The following is a 20,575-nucleotide window of genomic DNA, read 5'->3' on the forward strand; positions in this document are numbered from 1 at the left end:
AATATGAAACTTGTGGTTCTAGAAATAAAGTAACAAAATATATTTTTGCTATATAAAAACAATTGGTCTAGAGTTAGTCATTGAGTGTGTGCTTCATTTATTGCCTGCGTGTGTACAACAAATGCTTTGCACTACCCTCTGATAAGCCTAACTTGCTTGATCACACTACCACAAAATAGAGCATCAATATTATCTCCTTTAGCCTCTGTTAAGGCTCTGGGGAATCCCTGGACTGAGTGCACACAATATCTCATTTTGATATAATATATACAGAGCCAACTTCCTACACACCACAAAAGAGACTCCACACAGAATTATATATAAAAATATCCTTCTTATAGTGTGTGTATATCCTGAAAAGCACAATGCCACAAATAATAATAACTGTGCATAAACTCAGGTGAATGCAACATACATTAGAGCATGAAATGTTTCAATAAAATACCTGTCGCTGAGTATTACCATAAGCATATAGAAAACGATAACTATACACATTCTGCCAACACTGGGACTATACAGGGGTTAGAGTGATATAAATCAAAATCCAGCCGTTGTTGTGTAGCCGTTTTAGCTTCATACACGTTATTTTAGCGAACTAGGCCTGCCGCTGTGCACTTTAACCTAGATATATTTTATTCATCTTTGTTTATTATTTTAACAATAGCCATATTTGCGGTCTTGTTTTATTTTCTCTATCTAGCCTAAGCCAGCAACGTGTTCTTAAACAAGACATCTCGAACTCTGTGCTTTTCTAAACGGTGCAGTAAGATAGGTTGCCGGAAAATGTGGTAACACTTTGTCTCTAGTGTTCATAGAAACATACACACTCTTACGTAGGGATCTTTTCTTGGAACGTCAGCTGTCTTATTATAAAAACACTACTTTGACCCATGTACGTTAGATGGAGATTCCAGCCAGATGACAACGAACGTATGCTGATTGCTTCGCTGTAGCTGCTTATGCAGACTACAGACCTCTTGCTTAGGTATGAGGGATGAAGTCTTCCCTGGGGAACCTGAAGGGCAGAATTAGAGCTTAACATGCTGTGCTCTAACATGGCCTAGGGGGGACTATTGTTAATGATTTTAGTGACAATATGGTAGCGTTATTTTTATGCTTTACTCTCCTTGTCACAATTTTAATCAGGTCATCATTCATCGTCCTAGTTATTGCAGTGCATGCTTTACTATCTAAGATGCAGTTACTTCAATAGAACCTTATTGAATTCTATTCCACCTCCGATTGTCCTTGTATATGTGAGACTAATGTAACTGAGAGAAATGAATGAGAACTAAGTGACCACGATTTCCTTGAGGAGTCAATTATGTCATGCGCTTGGTTGCCCAATCATCCATGCTCAAGGGTGGAGATGAGGCACTGCTAGCTAGCCAGAACAAAATGCCGACAGGTGTCACCTGGAGTGGGTTCAGACTCAGTCCCCCCCATAGTGCAAGTTATTCTGCCACCCAAATCCAGTAGTCTCATTAGGATAATGAGAGCCTACGTGACACCTTGGATAAAGTGAAGCAGTCAAGTACCCCCAGAGGGCCAATACTACCACAGGCCCAGTCACAGAACAGTAACACAGTCAGTGAATACCCTGGTGCCCGGTCAGCATTGTGTTACAGGAGTCCCATCAACGAATCACCACGTTGTTAACATAATACATGGGGCACCCAGGGGGAGGGCTTCCTTAAGGGATTAGGGGATAAATGTTAATAGAACATAGGCATCTGCGCAACTACTTCATGTAGTACAGTAGCTTTGGTATCTGCGTACTCCTGAGTGCAGAAGGGCGGGTTTTCCTGAGAGACCTCACCCCGCGATATTACAATGATCCTGATGGCCCCAATGTGCGGTTGACAGGAAGAGCAAAGGGGGCACCCATTCTCCGCAGAAGTTGGGGGGGGGGGGGGGAGTGTTCCCCCACGTGAAGGTAAGGAAAGTGTAGCAGCCACGGGTATACAGAGCGGCTGCTCTTCTCCAAAAGCCACCTGCAGGAGCGGGACGAGGCAGCTTCCCCGGTGTCGGTGTCCAGGTATTCCCTTTTAGTGAAGTGTTTAGGAAGGCAGGGATGTCTAGAGGTAGCTGTGGATGAGCAGCCAAGACTTATCTCGGAGACATGCAAAGCTTATGCAATACCACTATAGTCACACAGCACTTACATGAAAGAACCACACAGTGTTACAAAAATAAAGATATTTTATTATAGTAACACAAGTACTATACTACTGAATAGGCAATCCCCCAACACTATTATATACACATCGGCAATCAGTAAATAGCATAGAAAGCAATAAGCATTGGTAAAAGCAATAGTAAATAGTGAGGGCCAAACCATATACTAAAAAAGTAGAATGTGAAAGGCAGTTCCCCAACCAAGCAAGTGGAATCTTTAAAGGAGAGCTGGAGGAACTAGGAAACCCAAGAGATGAGAACCAGTGTGACCCCCAGCGACCAGGAGAGCAGAGGTAAGTACCTAGTTTTCCCCCAAACCAAAAGGGGGACTTTGGAAGAGGATTATGGACAACCCAAAGGTGGAACCTGACAGAAGAGAGCTTGCAAAGGAAGGGGGCCATGTCCAGTTTGAGTTGGAATGTCAGGTTGGGGCAGGAGCCACTACCCACCCTTCTGTGGATGCAGGAGCAGGTCGACGGTGGATGAAGAAGGTTAGCAGTGCAGCACAGGAGCCGAAGCAGAGTCCCAGGAGTGATGCAAATAAGGTCCCATGTTGGCAGTCGAGATGCAGTCAGTGGTGTTGGAAAACCACCAACAAGCCTTGGAAAATGCATGAGTCGGAGAATAAGGTTATGCAAGACTGAAGAGGACCAGCAACGTCCAGGGGACTCAACGCAAGGAGGGACTCTGGGGTGACCCACAGCAGTTGGGAGAGTCACAAGAAGAGGAGGCAAACCCCACAGGCATCCCACTGGCAGCAGGCACAGGAGCTGCAGTGAGGCCCACTCAGCACACCTGGAGGAGCGTCCCATATCGCTGGACGAGCAGCCAGGAGACTATGCGATGCGGGAAAAGTGCTGGAGGCCGGGGCCACATGGAGCCTGAAGATCCCTTGGAGGAGCAACAAACAAGCCTTGGTTGCTGCAAGAGTTGCGGTGCAGAGGGTTACTGTCCCACAAGGAGAGGCAAGGGCTTATCATATCCCAAGCTGGTAGAGAGGACCAAGGGGACCACTTCAGACCACCACCTGTGATGCAGGAACCACGCAGCTCTGGAGCAGAGAAGATCCATGCAGGCGGTCGTCATTACAGTTGGTGTTTGCGGATTTAGAGGAGTGACTTCTTCACTCCAAGGGAGATTCCTTCTTACTTCTTGTGCAGGCTGAAGACTCGTCGCCCTCATAAGATGAACAGCTGGGGAAATGTTGCAGTTGCTGAAAGGAGCCAGAGAAACAATGTTGCAGAGCGGTGTCGTCGCTGAAGTTGCAGATTGTTAGATCTTGGAGGGTCCAGTTGCAGTCCCAGATTAAGTAAACGATGCATAGGAGTCCTGCTGGAATCTTGCATGTCGAATCTGAGGACCCACCCAAGAGGTGGACCCTTAAAAGCCCAGGAAGAGGGTTCGTCACCCAACAGGGTAACCACCTATGAGGAGGGGGCTGCGACGTTACGTACCTGACCTGCCCACTCGGATGCTCCCAGGGGCTTCTGCCCACCTTGGATTCAAGCTTGTAGAATCAAGTGGCCACCTGCAGGAGCTATGGGCACCACCCCTGGGGTGGTGATGGACAGGGGAGTGGTCACTCTATTTTTCTTTGTCCAGATTTGCACCAGAGCAGAGACTAGGGGTCCCTGTACTGGTGCAAACCGGTTTATGCAAAGAGAGCACCAAATGTGCCCTTCAAAGCATACCGGTGGCTTAGGGTGGTTACCCCTCCCAAGCCAAGTAACACCTATTTTTAAGAGAAAAGGTGTTGCCTCCCTCTACCACAGGAAATCCTTTATTCTGCCTTCCTCTGCCTGAGCTGGTCAAGCACCAGGAGGGCAGAAACCTGTCTGAGGGGTGGCAGCAGAACAGACTGCCCAGAAAACCCCAGAAGACTGGTAGGAGCAATGCTGGGGGTTCTCTACGGAGCCCCCAGAATGCATGGAATCATATACCCCAATATTGTTGCCAGTATTGGTTGTGATTCCAACATGTTTGATAGCAAACATGCCCAGGTTTGTAGTTACCGTTATGTAGCTGGACACAGGTAGGGTCCAGTACACAGGCAAAAATGGATTTGCAGCACTTATGAAGTCCAGTGTAATGGGGCTGGATCTCCCTCACAAACAGGTACCTGCACCCTGCCTTTTGGGCTAGGAGGGACTACCATAGGGGTGACTTACAGTGACCTGGTGCAGTGATCTATAGTGAAAGGGTGCATGCAGCTGTTCACGCAGGCTGCAATGGCAGGCCTGCAGACACATTTTGCATGGGCTCCCATGGGTGGCACAATAGATGCTGCAGTCCATGGGGAACACCTGGTGTCCCAATGCCCTGGGTACCTAAGTACCATATACTAGGGACTTATATGGGGGCACCAGTATGCCAATAGTGGGGTCCGTAAAGTCCTATGGAACCAAATTTAGAGGGAGACAGCACAATCACTGGGGTCCCTGTTAGCAGGATCCCAGTGAAAACAGCTAAAACACACTGGCAGCAGGCAAAATGAGGAGGTAACCATGCCAAAAAGAGGATACTTTTCTACACGCTCTCTCTCAGCCTTTGGGTTCATTGCGCGACAGCTGGAACACGACTTTGGGTTGTGGTCATGCTGGATGCACCACAGGTAAACAAGGTGCAAGTCCGTCACTGACATTTGCCAGTGACAGGCACCGCAGAACTTGAAGCCGGGCTTCCTAGATGAAATCCTGCCACACTAGGCGGTAAACTTCAAAAAACCTTTGACAATATTTTGAAAAAAGCGCAATCAAAAAATTACTGAAGGAGTAGCTCTTCCCAGATCCGCGCAGACTTGTGTGGAAAGAAAAGAAGTTACGTTAGCGTACCTGGGTTGCGCTTATATAGGTGTCACTGATGTCAGTTCTGACGTGGATGACATCGATGACGCACACAGAGCCTAACAACGCCACCTACCAGTGCGCTGGGTACTGCTCATGAAAAATCTTCGGGCTCCAGTCTACCGCCTGGGCTATTTCTAAGGTAAGGAATCTGCAGCTAGAGTTTTCTATCAGATAATTGATTTGCCAGGGGTCAACAGTCTCGAGAATCGCACTGTAGCTCCATTGTACTTAAAGAGTTCAAATGTGAAGTGTACCTTCTCTGCAAATTTGCAATATCTGTTAACTAGTATATCCATTACAGAACATGGTTTCCACCCAGTTGCCATCAGAGTAAATGTGAATTCATCATTAAATGGGAAAAAGAGCTCGGACGTTGCTCAGCTTGGCTGCAGGATTTCTCTCAAAACCTTTGTTTTATTCTTAATGGAGGGCAGCTGTAAATCTAGTACCTTGGCTGTCCTCCGAAAAAGCACTACCAATGAGGCACTTTCTTCCATTAGTGGTCCATGTGACGAATTAAGCTCTATCACAAGGGAGGTTACAAGTCCATCGGGATTCTGTAAATGAAGGTATAAGGCATCATCATTGAAACAAGTGGGAAGCCAGCAATCCCATTTCACCATCCTCATTAATATCCTGGGCTACTCACTTCTCTGTTCTAGGATCAGGGTCAGAACCACAAATATAAAGGAGTCTCTGCTGAAACCCACTACACAGTAGAGGCACTGGATTGGAGTCACTGTGCATGTCAACAGGTGAAGCTTTTGTAATTTCACGGTGTGACATGGGTCAGGCTTTAGAGACAACTGGTTTGGAATCTTATACGGGCACTGGCACCGAACCACCCACCGGCACCAGTGCCATCAGCACGAGCAGGATAATAGGACCATAGAATTGTGTACCGGAGTCTGTACTGACCACGACGTAGGCTTAAAGGGGACAGACAGTGGCAGTGAGGGACTTGCTGGCAGTAACCTGTCTGGGGCCCAAAGGCACGCCAAAGGGAGCCAGACATACTGAAATTTTGCAACATGGGCTCTTTAAAGGCCTTAATCTGATGGCGAGTCAACAACCACCTGGAAAACTTAAGGTGTATTTGGACCAACTGAGGAGTCTGGTCCTTGGTCAGAGACGGCAAAGGAGCACGACTTACATTTTGACACCATAATGCCTTCTCTCTGGAGGATGGGGTTGAGTCAAGGTACACCTTTCTGTGTGTGTGCTTCTACTTGGACTTCGCGCAGGACCTGCACGAAGACTGCGTCGTCTTCTTGTATGAGGCAACATATAACTTTGCTTCTCAGTCTAAACTTTCTTCAGGTGCATTAGAGCATTTATTACACAGCTCAAGAGTCGTGTACGAAGCTCAGACAGCAACACACTGCATGTGGGTTCATGATTGACATCTACTTTCTGAGGCTGCTGCACAGCTTAAATCAAGTAGTTTTCAGTGGTAACATTGTTCCTTGACACTGTTTGGAGTTGTCAGAAAAATGACAAAGTTGGTAGCGGAGCTCCTAATCCGCATCAGAAGGCATGGAAAGAAAAGAAGAAATGGTTTCTTACCTGTAACTCCAGTTCTCTCGTAGGGGTATTTCCATGATAGTCATAAGCACTGAATAGTTCCGCGCGCCTGCGGGGACCCCAGAGCACTGTTGTGTAGTATATTCTTAAGTGCAATCATCAGCTCCTTGACAAAAAGGTCTGTGAAAAACACTTAAGAATAACAATGTGCAGCCTATGTGAACAGCTACACAGGCCAAATTGTTAGAAGAAAAAAACAGTTGTAGTGTAAATTTCACGTTTAAACCTCTATTTATTCTATAAATACATAAATAAATACATTCTCATATTTTATTTACACCTCTCATGAGAATAAAACAATGTAGGGCAGTGTAGCCCATAGGCTGCCATTATACAGAATGAAAATAGAGCTGTGCCTTTAAGAAAGTAAAGTCTTCCTGTTTCCCATCATGCACAGCAAAAGGCAGTTGCCTCAGTTCTTTTTTGGAGGCTATTAACCTGACATGAAGAAAAAACAAAACATTTGTTGGAGTACCAACCTCCATAATATTCATGTTCTATGTCAACTCCACCGGGGAGGAGGGAGGGTTGCTTATGACTATCATGGAAATACCCCTACGAGAGAACTGGAGTTACAGGTAAGAAACCATTTCTTCTCTCGTAGGGGATTTCCATGTATAGTCATAAGCACTGAATAGAGTAGCAAGCCCATCCCCATAACCGCGGTGGAGTAGATATAAGAATACTGAGAAAAACATGAATCATGCAAACAAATTCTTGAGCAAAGCCTGCCCAACCTGAGCATCTGCCCTAGCGTCTGTATCAAGGCAGTAATGCTTAGTAAAGGTATGGACCGACCTCCAAGTGGCAGCCTTGCATATTTCTGCCAAAGGGACATTTCTCATCAAGGCTACAGTAGCTGCTTTCCCTCTGGTAGAGTGGGCTTTTGGCCTACCACCAAGGGATTTGTTTGCTAACTGATAACATAACATTATACATGAAACAATCCACCTGGATAAAGATTGTTTAGATGTACCCAAACCTGTTCTGATTGGGCCATAGTTAATAAAAAGCTGTTGTGATTTTCGTAAGCTTTTTGTCCTGTCCAAGTAAAATTTCAATACTCTCTTTACATCCAGAGAGTGCAGAGTTCTCTCAGCAGGAGTAGCTGGATTCTGAAAGAAAGTCGGTAATGAAATTGTTTGGTTCACATGGAAGTCGGAGACTACCTTAGGTAAAAATTTTGGATGAGTTCTCATTACCACTTTTGCAGAATGAAAAACCGTGTAGGGTTCCTGAGCGCAAAGGGCCTGGATTTCGCTGACCCTACGCGCTGAAGTGATTGCCACCAGAAAAGCAGCTTTCCATGTGAGATGTTGCAGCGATGCCTTATGTATTGGCTCGAATGGCGGCAGCATCAGACGTGATAAGACAACGTTCAGTTCCCATGGAGGAGAAGGCTTTCTAATGGGGGGAAAAAACCTTCTTTAAACCTTCTAGGAAATCCTTAATAATCGGAATCCGAAAAAAGGAAGTTTGTGAAGGACTCTTTCTGTATGCTGTGACAGCCGCCAAGTGAACTTTTATTGACGACAGTTGTAAGCCCGATTTTGCCAAACTTAACAAGTATGGCAGGATAGATTGTTCTCCACAGGAAACCGGGTCAATGTTGTTGTGTAAACACCAAATGCAGAATCTCTTCCACTTGCTTGCATAGGCTGATCGTGTGGAAGGGCGCTTTGCTTCCTTCAGAATTTCCATACAATCCTGAGGTAGGTTCAAGTGTCCATATTGCACTAGCTCAGGAGCCATGCTGCCAAACTCAACGATGAGGGGTTGGGATGAGATATCTGCCCTCTGAACTTCGTGAGAAGGTCCGGACGATATGGTAGCCTGATGTGTGGTTTGAGTGACCGGTGAAGAAGGTCTGGGAACCACCACTGGCGTGGCCACTCCAGGGGAAATTAGGATCATTTTGGTCTGAACATTGGACAGCTTCTGGAGGACCGCCGGAATCAGGGGAAGCGGTGGAAAGGCGTAAAGAAATGCTCCTGACCAGCTTATCCACAGGGCATTCCCCAGTGTCCCTGGATGGTAATATCTGGAGGCGAAGTTTTGGCATTTTTTGTTTTCTGGGGTTGCGAATAGGTCTGTAGAGGGGGTACCCCAGAGTGCGAAAATGGAATGAACGACGTCGTCGTGTAGTACCCATTCGTGGTTCTCGTCCATTACCCGACTGAGGGCATCCGCTTGAACATTCTGGATGCCGGGCAGGTGAGTTGCCACTAGTGACAGGTTCCTGGCTAGAAGCCAATGCCAGATTGTCTGAGCCTCTCTGGATAAAATTCTGGACCTGGTGCCTCCTTGTTTGTTCACGTAGTACATAGTGGCCACGTTGTCTGTCTGGAGAAGGAGAGTTTCCGTTCTCAGAGAGGGAAGGAAGGCTTTGAGCGCAAGGTGGACTGCGCGAAGTTCCAGCAGGTTGATGTGATAGAGACTCTCTCTCTGTGACCACTCGCCTTGGACTCGAAGATGTTCCATGTGCGCCCCCCATCCGATCAGTGACGCATCTGTTACGATGGTTTGAGATGGGGGCCGTTGTTGGAACGGAATCCCCACCAAGAGATTGCTGGGTAAACACCACCACTTGAGGGATTGTAGGGTGTGAGGAGAAAGAAGGACTTTGTTCTCCCAATCGTCCCTCAGTTGACACCACTGATCCTCCAGGTTTTCCTGCAATGGTCTCATATGGAGGCGAGCATTGGGAACCAGATGGATACAAGACGCCATCGAGCCCAGTAGAGAAGCTATTATTCTTGCAGTGGCTTGAGGTCTTTCCTGCAGTTGTTTGCACTTCTGGAGAATCGATAACCGTCGTTCCTCCGAAGGAAACACCTTTCCTAGCCTGGTATCTACAATGGCCCCTAAGTAATGCAACCTCTGAACAGGTGTTGCTGTAGATTTCAGGAGATTGACTTGAAGACCAAGTTTTTGCAGCAGTTGTAGAGTCCATTCGAAATGTTGCTGTGTCTCGAGACAACTGGAGGCCTTTATGAGCCAATCGTCTAGATAGGGGTAGACGAATATTCGCTGTTTCCTCAAGTGGGCGGCTACTACCGCCATGCATTTGGAAAAAGTTCTTGGCGCTGATTTTAGGCCGAAAGGTAGAACTGCAAATTGGTAATGGCGTTTTCCGACAGTGAACCTTAGGAATTTTCGATGTTTCTTGGTTACTGGGATGTGAAAGTAAGCGTCGCAAAGATCTATCGCACATAGCCAGTCGCCCTGACGTAGATGTGGATAAATTTGGTGTAAGGCTAACATCCTGAATTTTTCTTTGCGAATCCATTTGTTTGCTGTCCTCAGATCTAAGATGGGACGAAACTCTTGTTTGTCTTTTTTCGGTACAAGGAAATATCTCGAATAAATCCCCTTCCCTTGCTGGCTGATGGGAACGGGTTCTATGGCTCTTTTTTGCAATAGGATATTGACCTCTAACTGTAGAGCTTCGAGATGGCGGTTGGCTGTTTTGGGTGGAACAGATGGTGGAGGACTGGTGAATCTGAGAGCGTAACCATGTCTCACAATATTCAATACCCAGGCGTCTGTTGTGATGCGTAGCCACTCGTCCAGATGATTTGAGATACTTCCCCCTACCGGAGTGGATAACGGAGGAGGGGGAAGCAAAGATTCAGGGCTTAGACGTGGGAGCCTGTCGAGTTGCCTGAGTTTGAGGTGTTGAACGACCCCTTGTCGACCTTCGCTGAGTAGAGAAACCCCTTTGATACTGCTGTTGTTGCTGTTGCTGGGGGCGCGAAGACATCCAGTGTGGCGACTGATACCGGTGGGTGAAAAGTCGTCGTTGATATGGCCGGAAAACCTTTCTTTGTTCTTTCGGTCTTTCCATCCCTACCGCTTTCAAGGTATCTAGTTCAGCTTTCATTCTAGCCATCTCGTCATCGGCATGAGAACCGAACAAGGTGGAGCCCGAGAAAGGCAGGTTTTGTATTCTCTGCTGCGCTTCAGGTTTGAGTGATGTAAGTCTCAACCATGCATGCCTTCTGAGCGCTATCCCGTGTGCATAATTGTGTGCGGATAGCACCGAAGAGTCAGCTGCAGCACTTATAATTTGGTTAGACACCATGGATCCCTCACCCACGACCTCCAGGAAATCTTCCCTTTTATCCTTAGGAAGATGTTCCGCAAACTGTATTAAAGAGTCCCAGAGGGCACGATCGTACCGCCCTAATAACGCAGTAGCGCTGGCTGCCTTCATCGTGACGGCTGCAGTAGAGCATACTTTTCGTCCTGCAGCATCTATCTTTCTGCTCTCTTTATCTGGAGGTGAAGAAGAAGATGGTGAGGTTGAATGCAGTTTCTTTGCCGCTACTATGACCACCGAATCAGGAACTGGGTCCGACCTCAAGAATAGAGGATCTTGTTCTGGTGGACGATATTTTTTAATAAGTCTGGAAGGAGCAGACTTTGTTGCGGCCGGTGCAAGGAAAATATCCATTGCTGGTTCAAGGAGACCTGGAACCAGTGGAAGCAAAGGTCTGGAAGATGTCCTGTGATGCAAGGTCTCGAAGATCACTGACGTCGATGGGGCAGGTACCGCCAGCGGGATGTTCAGCTTGGTTGCCCCTCGTACTAAGACCTCCTGGAACGTATTCACATCATCTATGGGGGACACTCTCGGGGACGGTGAGTCCGATAGGGTTGGAGAGTAGTCCCGTGTAGACGAAGAAGAACGCCTGTGATGTGAATGCTGAGATCTCTGTGGGTCATGACGGTGTCGAGAGGAAGAAGAGCGTCTAGAGGAATGTCCCGAACGTCTTACAGACCGCGTTGGAGTCCTCAAAACAGACTCTACAGGCGGAGCCGGAAGAGGCGCCGTAGGTGTTACCGGCGTCTGTGGCAATGGTGATTGTCGAGGAGAGAGTTGTGGAGACGCTGGAAGGAGGATGATTGAAGCCGAGGATTCTGAGGTTGTATAAACCCTCCTAGGTCTTTTTGATTGTCTCGACGTCGACACACTCCTCGACGTCGAAGTACGGTGACGGCGAGTGTCCTTCGCCGTCGATTCTTCTCGCCGTTGAGAATCTCTCGACGACGACCCTCGACGTCGCCGTGATGACGGTGAACGTCTACGACGTCGAGCACCCCTCGACGTTGATCGATCTCGCCGTTTCGACGGCGAACCGGATTCAGATCTCCTCGACGTGGAACGTCCTCGCCGTGTCGACGGTGACCCAGATCTCGACGGCGAAAGTCCACGCCGTCTCGACGGCGAAATCGTCGTCGACGGCGAGCGATGTCTCTTTCTCGCCGGCGAACCACTCCTCGACGGCGAGCATGTTGGCGCCGTTCCTTGCCTCGACGTCGACGCCCTCGACGTCGTCGGAGACCTGTGCCGTTTTTGAGCCGGTCTGGTCGGAGTTATAGAGGAACCAGTGTGAGCCCTGGTAGAAGACTGACCTTCTCCTCGCTCTGTGGTAGAATGACCACTTTTCCTCCTGTCCTCTTTCGCCTGGAGTCGGATCTTCTCCCTGTCACGAAGGGTCCTTCTGGAGAAGGTTTTGCAGATGTCACACGACTCCGGTTTGTGGCTGGATGGAAGGCAAATTATGCAGACCCGATGTGGATCTGTTTTGGCCTTTTTTCTGCCACAAGAAGGACATTTGTCAAACAGTGAAGGCATTTCTGAAGTAGAAAAACCTCAAAATTCTGTCAGAATCTAACAGAAAAAAGCAGAAAATTATCACTCAATGTTAAAAACGTCGAGTGAAAATGAAATTCAAAAGATTTTAAATGAATTTCTGTCACAAAAGGATTTTGTGAGGTAGAGCTCAATGCTTCAGGGTCCTGTCAGAAAGGAGCCGGAAAAAAGAACTGAGGCAACTGCCTTTTGCTGTGCATGATGGGAAACAGGAAGACTTTACTTTCTTAAAGGCACAGCTCTATTTTCATTCTGTATAATGGCAGCCTATGGGCTACACTGCCCTACATTGTTTTATTCTCATGAGAGGTGTAAATAAAATATGAGAATGTATTTATTTATGTATTTATAGAATAAATAGAGGTTTAAACGTGAAATTTACACTACAACTGTTTTTTTCTTCTAACAATTTGGCCTGTGTAGCTGTTCACATAGGCTGCACATTGTTATTCTTAAGTGTTTTTCACAGACCTTTTTGTCAAGGAGCTGATGATTGCACTTAAGAATATACTACACAACAGTGCTCCGGGGTCCCCGCAGGCGCGCGGAACTATTCAGTGCTTATGACTATACATGGAAATCCCCTACGAGAGAACAGATGTTAGAACGCAGAGATGGTGCTCATATATGGCTCCATTCTGTCACTTTCTAGGTAGTATAGAATGGAACCTGCGTAGAACTGCACAACACCACCTACTGGCATGTGGGTGCATTGCTACAACATTTTCCAGATTCAGTCTGGCGTCTGAGTATATTCTAAGGTGAGGCATCTACAGTTAAAGGCATTCAACGGAAAAGCTGTTAATTTGGCTGTTTGTTTCAGCTATCTCGATTCTCTTAGACCACTAACTCGTTCAAAGTGTTTTAAAAATAGGTTGAAGCAGAGGTCCCGAAAAACTGATGTCTTGGGCTTTGGTGAGAAGGTAATTCAGTTATCTTTTGTTTCATGGCAGCAAAATAAAGAGTAAATACATTGTTATGTGCAAGTCTCTACACATCCTGGCTTCATGTTTTTTCATGATAGAAAACAATTGGCTTTGTTTCAACAGTTACCAGGTTTAACATTAAGCTAGGGGAGATCACAAAATGTTTAGATCATATCGAGATGTCCAACCCACCAATTTCAATGCCATTACTCTCCACAGGTTCACATACTGAAATAGTGGCGCTACACAACAGGATTAACATACTATTGCCATTACTCTATCCAAGGCCAGAGACTACCTCAATCTCATTCCACATACAATGTTTCAACATTGACCAGTCAGACACTGCACAACTGCTCTCTCACAGACTGAGCATCTCTGGGCCTATTTAGTCATAATTATTAGAAACACTTCCTGTGAGACGCCTGCTCTACACGTGACACAACACAGAATCTGTGCCTTTATGTTTACATCTTACAAGGGAGAATGGGCAGCACACCTTTATTAAAACTACGCAAAATAAAAGAAATGTCTATTGCTAACGCCTGTAACAGTACTAGTCATTAACTGTAAAAATGATAGAGTATGCCTTTAAAAGATGCACTACAACACAGATAACCACCCTCAAAAGGGACCTCTCAAGTCACATCAATAAACAGCATCTTTAGATTCAGACTTGACACAAACATTTACAGCACAATCCTTACATCCTTTCTCCAGTCACATTACACATGAAACCTACAGATATAACAAAATGTCTATGTTTAATTTGCTATACTCTGTGAAGCAACCAGGTTCTGATTTCTGACTTACCAGAGGAATGTCCACCCCCCAGAGTTCTCCCCCCAGCTTGCAGTTTATCTGCAATAGGATCTTCTGGGCAATACTTCTCAGTTTGTTAGGTTGTGAAATGGTCCTTGCATTAACCACCTGGAGAAAAAAAAAGCGTAAAGTTGTTATCAAGTAAAAAAGATTAATAGCTCCTGGAAACACAAAATTAAACTGAGGCAGCTGTAGGAAAGGAGCAAATTTCTGACGTAGTTACCCCCATTTTATGCCTGGTATCAGTATGTTTAGACTGTAGTACACTGGAATCCTGCTAACCAGGACCCCAGTGTCAGTGTTTTAATTCTCCCCTAACTTTAGTTGGTAAGTAACCTTTACACCCCACAATTGACATACTAGTTCACCCATACAAGTCCCTAGTATGTGGTATATAGGTACACAGGGCATTACAATCAATCAGATATTTGTATAGCATGGCTTATCACTGAGGGGGGGGGGGGGGGTGGGGGTGGGGGGGGTCTCAAGGCGTTGGTTGGGGGACGCAGATCAGTCAAAGAGCCAGGTCTTGAGGTCCTTTCTGAACTGAGCTAGCGAGGGGGACTGCATGAGATGAAGCAGCAGCATGTTCTTGGTCTGTGCAGTGAGGTAGGAGAAGGATTTTCCTCTAGCAGTGTTCTTCAGGATCCTAGGGCTGGTGGCGAGGGCCAATTGGGCAAAGTGAAGTTGTCTGGGGGGTGTGTAGAAAGAGAGGCGGAGGTTGAGGTTGGCAGGTCCGATGTTGTGTAGGGCCTTGTAAGCATGTGTCAGGAGTTTGAAAGTGGTGCATTTGTTGACAGGGAGTCAGTGTAGGTCTCTCAGGGAGGCAGAGATGTGGCTGTGGCGGGGGATGCCCAGGATGAGTCTGGCCGTGGTGTTCTGTATTCTCTGGAGTCTTGTTTGGAGTTTCTTGTTATGCAATATAGAGTGCATTGCCGTAGTCGAGTTTGCTTCTGACGAGTGCATGGGTGACAGTTCTTCTCGCTTCAATGGGAATACACTTAAAAATCTTCCAGAGCAGGCGGAGTGTGTGGAAGCACGAGGATGTGATGGCATTGACTTGGCGGGCCATAGACGGCGAGGAGTTGAGAATGATGGCGAGGTTGTGTGCATGGTCTGTGGGAAATGGGGCAGTTACGACAGCAGTGGGCCACCAGGAGTCATCGCAGGTGGTAGGGGTGGGGCCCAGGATGAGGATCTCCGTCTTATCCATGATGAGCTTGAGGTAGCTGTCTTTCATCCAGTCGGCAATTGCCTTCACTCCGTTGTGAAAGCTGCTTTTGGCTGTTGATGGTTCATCGGTGAGGGAAAGAATTAGCTGTGTGTCTTCGACATATGAGAAGATGTTGAGCCTGTGGTGTCTGACGATCTCGGCAAGCGGGGTTAATGTTGACCTTGAAGAGGGTGGGGCTCAGAGAAGAGCCCTGACTGACTCTGCAGCTGGTTTCTGTCTGTTTGGCGGTGAAAGGTGGGAGCCTGACTCTCTGGGTTCTGCCAGTGAGGAGGGAGTGGTTTCACTCCAAGGCTTTGGTGAGGATGCCGGTGTCGTGTAGTCTGGTGCATAAGGTGGTGTGGGAGATGGTATCAAAAGCGGCAGAGAGGTCAAGGAGGATGAGGGCAGCTGTTTCGCGTTGGTCCAAAAGGGTGCAAATGTCACCCATGGCTACTAGAAGTGCGGTTTTGGTGCTGTGGTTGCTCCTGAATCCGGATTAGGAGGGATCTAGGATGTGGTTTGTCTGGATGAACTTGGTGAGCTATGTGTTGATCGCTTTTTCAATTACCTTGTCTGGGAAAGGTAGCAGTGAGATTGGTCTGTAGTTTTTCAGCTCCATCAGGTCTGCGGAGGGCTTCTTCAGTAGGGGGTTTATCTCTGCATGTTTCCAGTCATCCAGGAAAGAGGCTGTCGCAATGGAGCGGTTGATGGTACAGCATGGTTCAGGGGCAATGGTGGTGCCAGCTCGGCTGAAGATGTGGTGGGGGCATGGGTCCGAGGGTGCCCCGGAGTGGATAGGACTCATGAGCTCCAGGGTGTCTCACGGGGTGAGGAGGGTTCAGTGCCGAGGGGGGTTGGAGTCCATGGTGTTGCTGATGGGCGAGTCTTGGCTTGTGAACCACCCTTCATAGATGTCCTGGGCTTTTCAGTGAAGGGTGACAAGGTTGTCTCTGAGGTCTTTTGGGGGGGGCAGGGGGTAATGCCTGTGATGTCCGTGCCTGGTTTTGCAAATTCTTTGGCTACAATGAAAAGTTCCTTGCTGCTGTGTTCATTGGTGTTGAAGCACTCCTGAATGACTGATTTTCTAGCTGGTCTAATGTCATGGTGGTGCGATGTGGCCGCGTTATTGAAGGCTTTGTGGTTTGCCGTGCTGTTGCTGCTTCTCCACTTTCTGCTGAGTCTGCAGGGGTGCTTTGATTCTTGGAGGTCGGGGGAGAACCATCTGGATTTCCTGTGGTGTTGCTTGCTGGCGGGTTTCGTTAGGGGGGCTAGAGTGTTGGTGCAGTCGGCTAACCATTCGTAGAGGTTGGTGGCCGAGGCGTTGTCAACCGTGGTGTCCAGTAGTGGGGAGTGGCAGAGTGCGGTGGTGAACAGGGCCTCAGTGACCTTTCTTCAGTTTCTGTATGGGGGGGTGGTGAGCTTGGTGACATTCGGTGGTCTTGGTGAAGGAGAAATGGGACGCAGTGGTGCTCGTTCCAGTGGAGTTCACAGAGGAGGATGTAGCCCGTTGAGGTGAGGGTCTGGGGACCGATGAGGTCAGTGAGGGCATCGCTGAAAGAGGGCAGGGTCTGTAGATGAGAGTACTGTGGAAGGTGGTGTCCAGATTGGTCTGAAGCTTAAAGTGTAGGTGTTCGGCGATGGGGTTTGGACACTGATGTTGGTTGCGAGGCAGAGTGTGTTTTTGTGGATGATGGCAATGCATCCTCCTGGTCGGCTGATGCGGTCTTTATGGATGATCTTGAAGCCATCTGGGATGGCAATGGTGATGTATAGGGCTGAGGTGGTGATTATCCAGGTCTCCATGAAGAAGGCAACATTGTGGGCGATGGATTTGAGTAGATCCCATACTTCTATTGCATGTTTGACGAGGGAGCAAGTGTTGAGCGGATGGACTAGAGAAGGGATGCTTTGGTGTGCAGTGGCAGGTGAAAGTGCAGTTGCAGCAGAAGTATAGGCCTTGGGTGTTCTTAGGCAAAGCATAGTGGCATGTGGTGGTGCCTCTGGTGTTGAGTGCATGCAGGGTGCTGGCATCGTATCGTAGGATGGTGCAGGAGCCAGGTTCTGTTTTGCTGTACACAGTCCGGGAGCAGACGGGCTTGCCTTTGGCATGCCAGCAGCCGCTATTAAGAAGGGGAGGGAGTTGGGAGGGGTTGGTCAGCTGGGAAACGTGGCGGGGCAAAGGAATGAGCAGAGGCAGGGGAGTGAGGAGAAGCAGCAAAAGGAGGCAAAGAGGAAAAAAGGAGTGACAAAGGAGAGAAAAGTAGAAAAAAGATACAAGAAGACAAAAAGTTAGGAAAGGCAGAAAAGTGGCAAAGAGAAAGACAGAATGGCCACCACTAGGCCAGTGGTGGAGGAGGGCCAAGAACACAGGCTCAGAGCACTCAGCGGGCAGCAGCAGCAATAGGTAGTGCTGTGCGGGGAAAGAGACACAGACGCTGACCAAAAGGTCAGTGAGAGTCACCCCTTCACCGCGCAGCAGCACCATTAAGAAGGGGAGGAAGGTGCAAGGGGTCGATTAGCTAAGAGGCAAAGAGGGAAAAGTGAATGAAAAGGAGTGAAAGGAGAGAAAAGTGGAAAAAAGATACAGGCAGGCAAAAAGTTAGGAAAGGCAGAAAAGTCGCAGAGAGAAAGACAAAAAGGCCAGCACTAGGCCACCAGGGATGAGGTGCAGGCGGGAGCCTGCGGGTGGAGGAGGGCCTTGTACACCAGGGGTTCCCCCCCCATGGGCTGCAGCATGTATTATGCCACCCATGGGAGCCCATGCAAACTAGAACTACAGGCCTGCCATTGCAGCCTGTGTGAAATGGTGCATGCACCTTTCACTCTTGATTTAAGGATTGCCTTATATCATGGTCATTACACTCTGACCCTTTAAGTCACCTCTAAAGCAGGCCCTTCAGCCAAAGTGCAGGGTGCATGGTTTTAAGTGTGAGGGCATCCCTACATAAGCAGAGATGCTCCTACAAACCCCGACTCAATTTTATTGGCTTTGTAAGTGCAGGGAAGCAATTTTAAGGTATGTAGTGGACACTGGCCCTCACAAAATGTCCAACTACCTAATGGCTTCACCAAACCCAGTCATGTTTGGTGTTACACATGATGGAATCATGGGACTACACCTATTCCAGGCCTAGTTGCAGGATATCATGTACTATAGTGGTTCCCCCATGTCTGCCTGTTCAGCCTTGCAGGATCTGCATGTGCAGCTGCTGACCCCAGGCACTGTTCTGCCCTCTTGTTGCTGAGGCTAACTCGGGCAGAGGAAGGCAGAACAAAGGATTTCCTGTAGACATGAGGTGTAATCACTCTTCCTATAAATAGATGTCACTGGGCTGGTATGGGGGTGCCTCTGAGCGTCACCAGACTGCTTTGAAGGGCAAATCTAGTGCCCTCTGTGCATAAACCGTTTTACTCCAGTGCAGGAGTCCCCCGCTCCCGCTCTGGCGCAAAACCACACAAAGGACAGGGGAGTGACCACCCCCTGTCCAGATCCTCCCATAGGGAGGTGCACCGAGCTCTGACAGGTGGCCACTTGATTCTGCCATCCTGGAAATAATATGAGCAGAAGCCCATGGGAATATCTAACTGGTTAGTCCCTCACCCGCTAATTACTTCCCCCACCTCCCTCAGACAGCAGGGTCACTGCAAGAAAGTGTCCAACCCCCATTCCTAGGTTATTTAAGGGCTCCCCTGAGGTTGGGAACCTTAGTTCATCTGCAAGACTTCAAGATACATCTGCAAGTCTCCTCTATAAGACACTTCTGCAATCTGGACACTGGAGCAGCTGCTGGTCTTCGCTGGGACTGAGAGCAAGACTGTAAATAGTAGGAGGGCTACTATAAGACTTCTGCAGCCTCCATGACCGTGCATACTCCAGAGCCAAAAGGATTCTGCCTGCACTTAGGGCAGTAAGAAGGAATCTCCCTTTGTGTGAAGGAGTCACTCCTCTGCATTCACAGGTACCTCACTGATGAGGACTGGTTTGTGGATCCTGCTTTGCCACAGACTCTTCAAGGCTCTACAACAAAGGTGGTGGTTCCGTGGCTCTCCAGAGGTCTGACCTTTCTTCTTTCCAACTGAGAAATCTGTGGTCACTCGTTGGAGCGGCTTGGCTGGAACCCCTGTGCACAGTGTCTGCCTGTCATTGCCAAGGCTTGTTGGCTCTTCAGTTTGAAGACCACCTAGATCCAAGAAGCCCCAGCTTCCAGGACCACACATCTCTAAGACCGACGTCCTCCCTGCAACATGGGCACACATTTTCTTTGTGCTCTTGTGGCCTCCATGTGACTTCATGTGCCTGCTGCCAGTTTGTCCTCTTTTCTCACCCATTTTGTTTTTAGTATATAGTTAGCAATTTCCCCCCCCCCAACCCCCCCACCTCCACCACTTTCGTGGTCAATGCTATCTTATGCTTTTACTTACTTGTTTCTAAGTATATTTTTGCATGTATTTATCTCCGGTTAGGAGATATACCAAAGTTAGTTTAGTGCCTGTGTTGTAATAAATAATACATTCTTTTTCTAACACTGGTGTTGTTCTTTCTTGTTTGAACACTACTGACTGACTCTAGAGGTATTAGCAATTGATTTACACCCTCTCCAATCAGCCTTAGCTGCTCTCCACAGCTACCCTGTGAGAGCTTTGGTTAGCTGGAACCACTAACACTATAACTAAGGGTTGCCTGGACTCAGTGCAGGGTGTATACCATATACTGAGCCAGCCTCCTACATTGGCAGTGCGGCATTTGGGATAAAGACTTGCATTGCTTTATCACTTAGTCATGAGTTTCCACAAGAAACCACAACTGACATAGGTATATACTGTACTTATTGCAAATTGAGCATTCTACTGGCAGCCCATGGCGCAGGAACATAGTTATAAAATCATGTAACAGGTATAAAATCATAAAAATTATTTAAAAAAACATCACCTGGATGAACAGTATGGATAGCTCTCTAGGGTTCTACCACCGCTTGGCAAGTATTATACCTAGATCCTGAAATATACTAGTTAGTTTATACTTGGAGTTGTGGGGACACCAATGCAGGAGACAATGAGCCGGGGTGGTTTGGACTGATTTCTACGTGAACGCTGCCAATAGTGTTGTGATCTTCACCCAATAAAGGGCCAATTTAGGATATGCACATAGCATATGCAGAAATGAGGCATCCTGCAACTTGCACCTAGCACAGGCTGCCTCTGTTGTGTCAAAGTATTTGTTAATTCTATCTGGGGTGAGGTATGCCCGATAGATATAAAAATGAATAAGCTTAAATCTTGCATGTCTGGAGATATTCTGGACCCTGTCCAAGATGGTCTCCCAGTCTCTCTCCAAAAATGCGGCAGC

General features: G+C 47.7%; 1 protein-coding gene across 2 annotated transcripts in view; it reads right to left on the reverse strand.

The window, feature by feature from the left end:
• The window catches only part of PIWIL2 (piwi like RNA-mediated gene silencing 2), a 1,291,255-nt gene that overhangs the window by 311,956 nt on the left and 958,724 nt on the right, over nucleotides 1-20,575 (reverse strand). For both annotated transcript variants that reach the window (XM_069213952.1, XM_069213950.1), the window contains exon 20: nucleotides 14,007-14,123. In XM_069213952.1, the coding sequence (XP_069070053.1) occupies nucleotides 14,007-14,123 (117 nt within the window). The remainder of the gene's footprint in view (nucleotides 1-14,006; nucleotides 14,124-20,575) is intronic.

The sequence above is a fragment of the Pleurodeles waltl genome, chromosome 11, assembly GCF_031143425.1.
Source record: "Pleurodeles waltl isolate 20211129_DDA chromosome 11, aPleWal1.hap1.20221129, whole genome shotgun sequence".
Lineage (NCBI taxonomy): Eukaryota > Metazoa > Chordata > Amphibia > Caudata > Salamandridae > Pleurodeles > Pleurodeles waltl.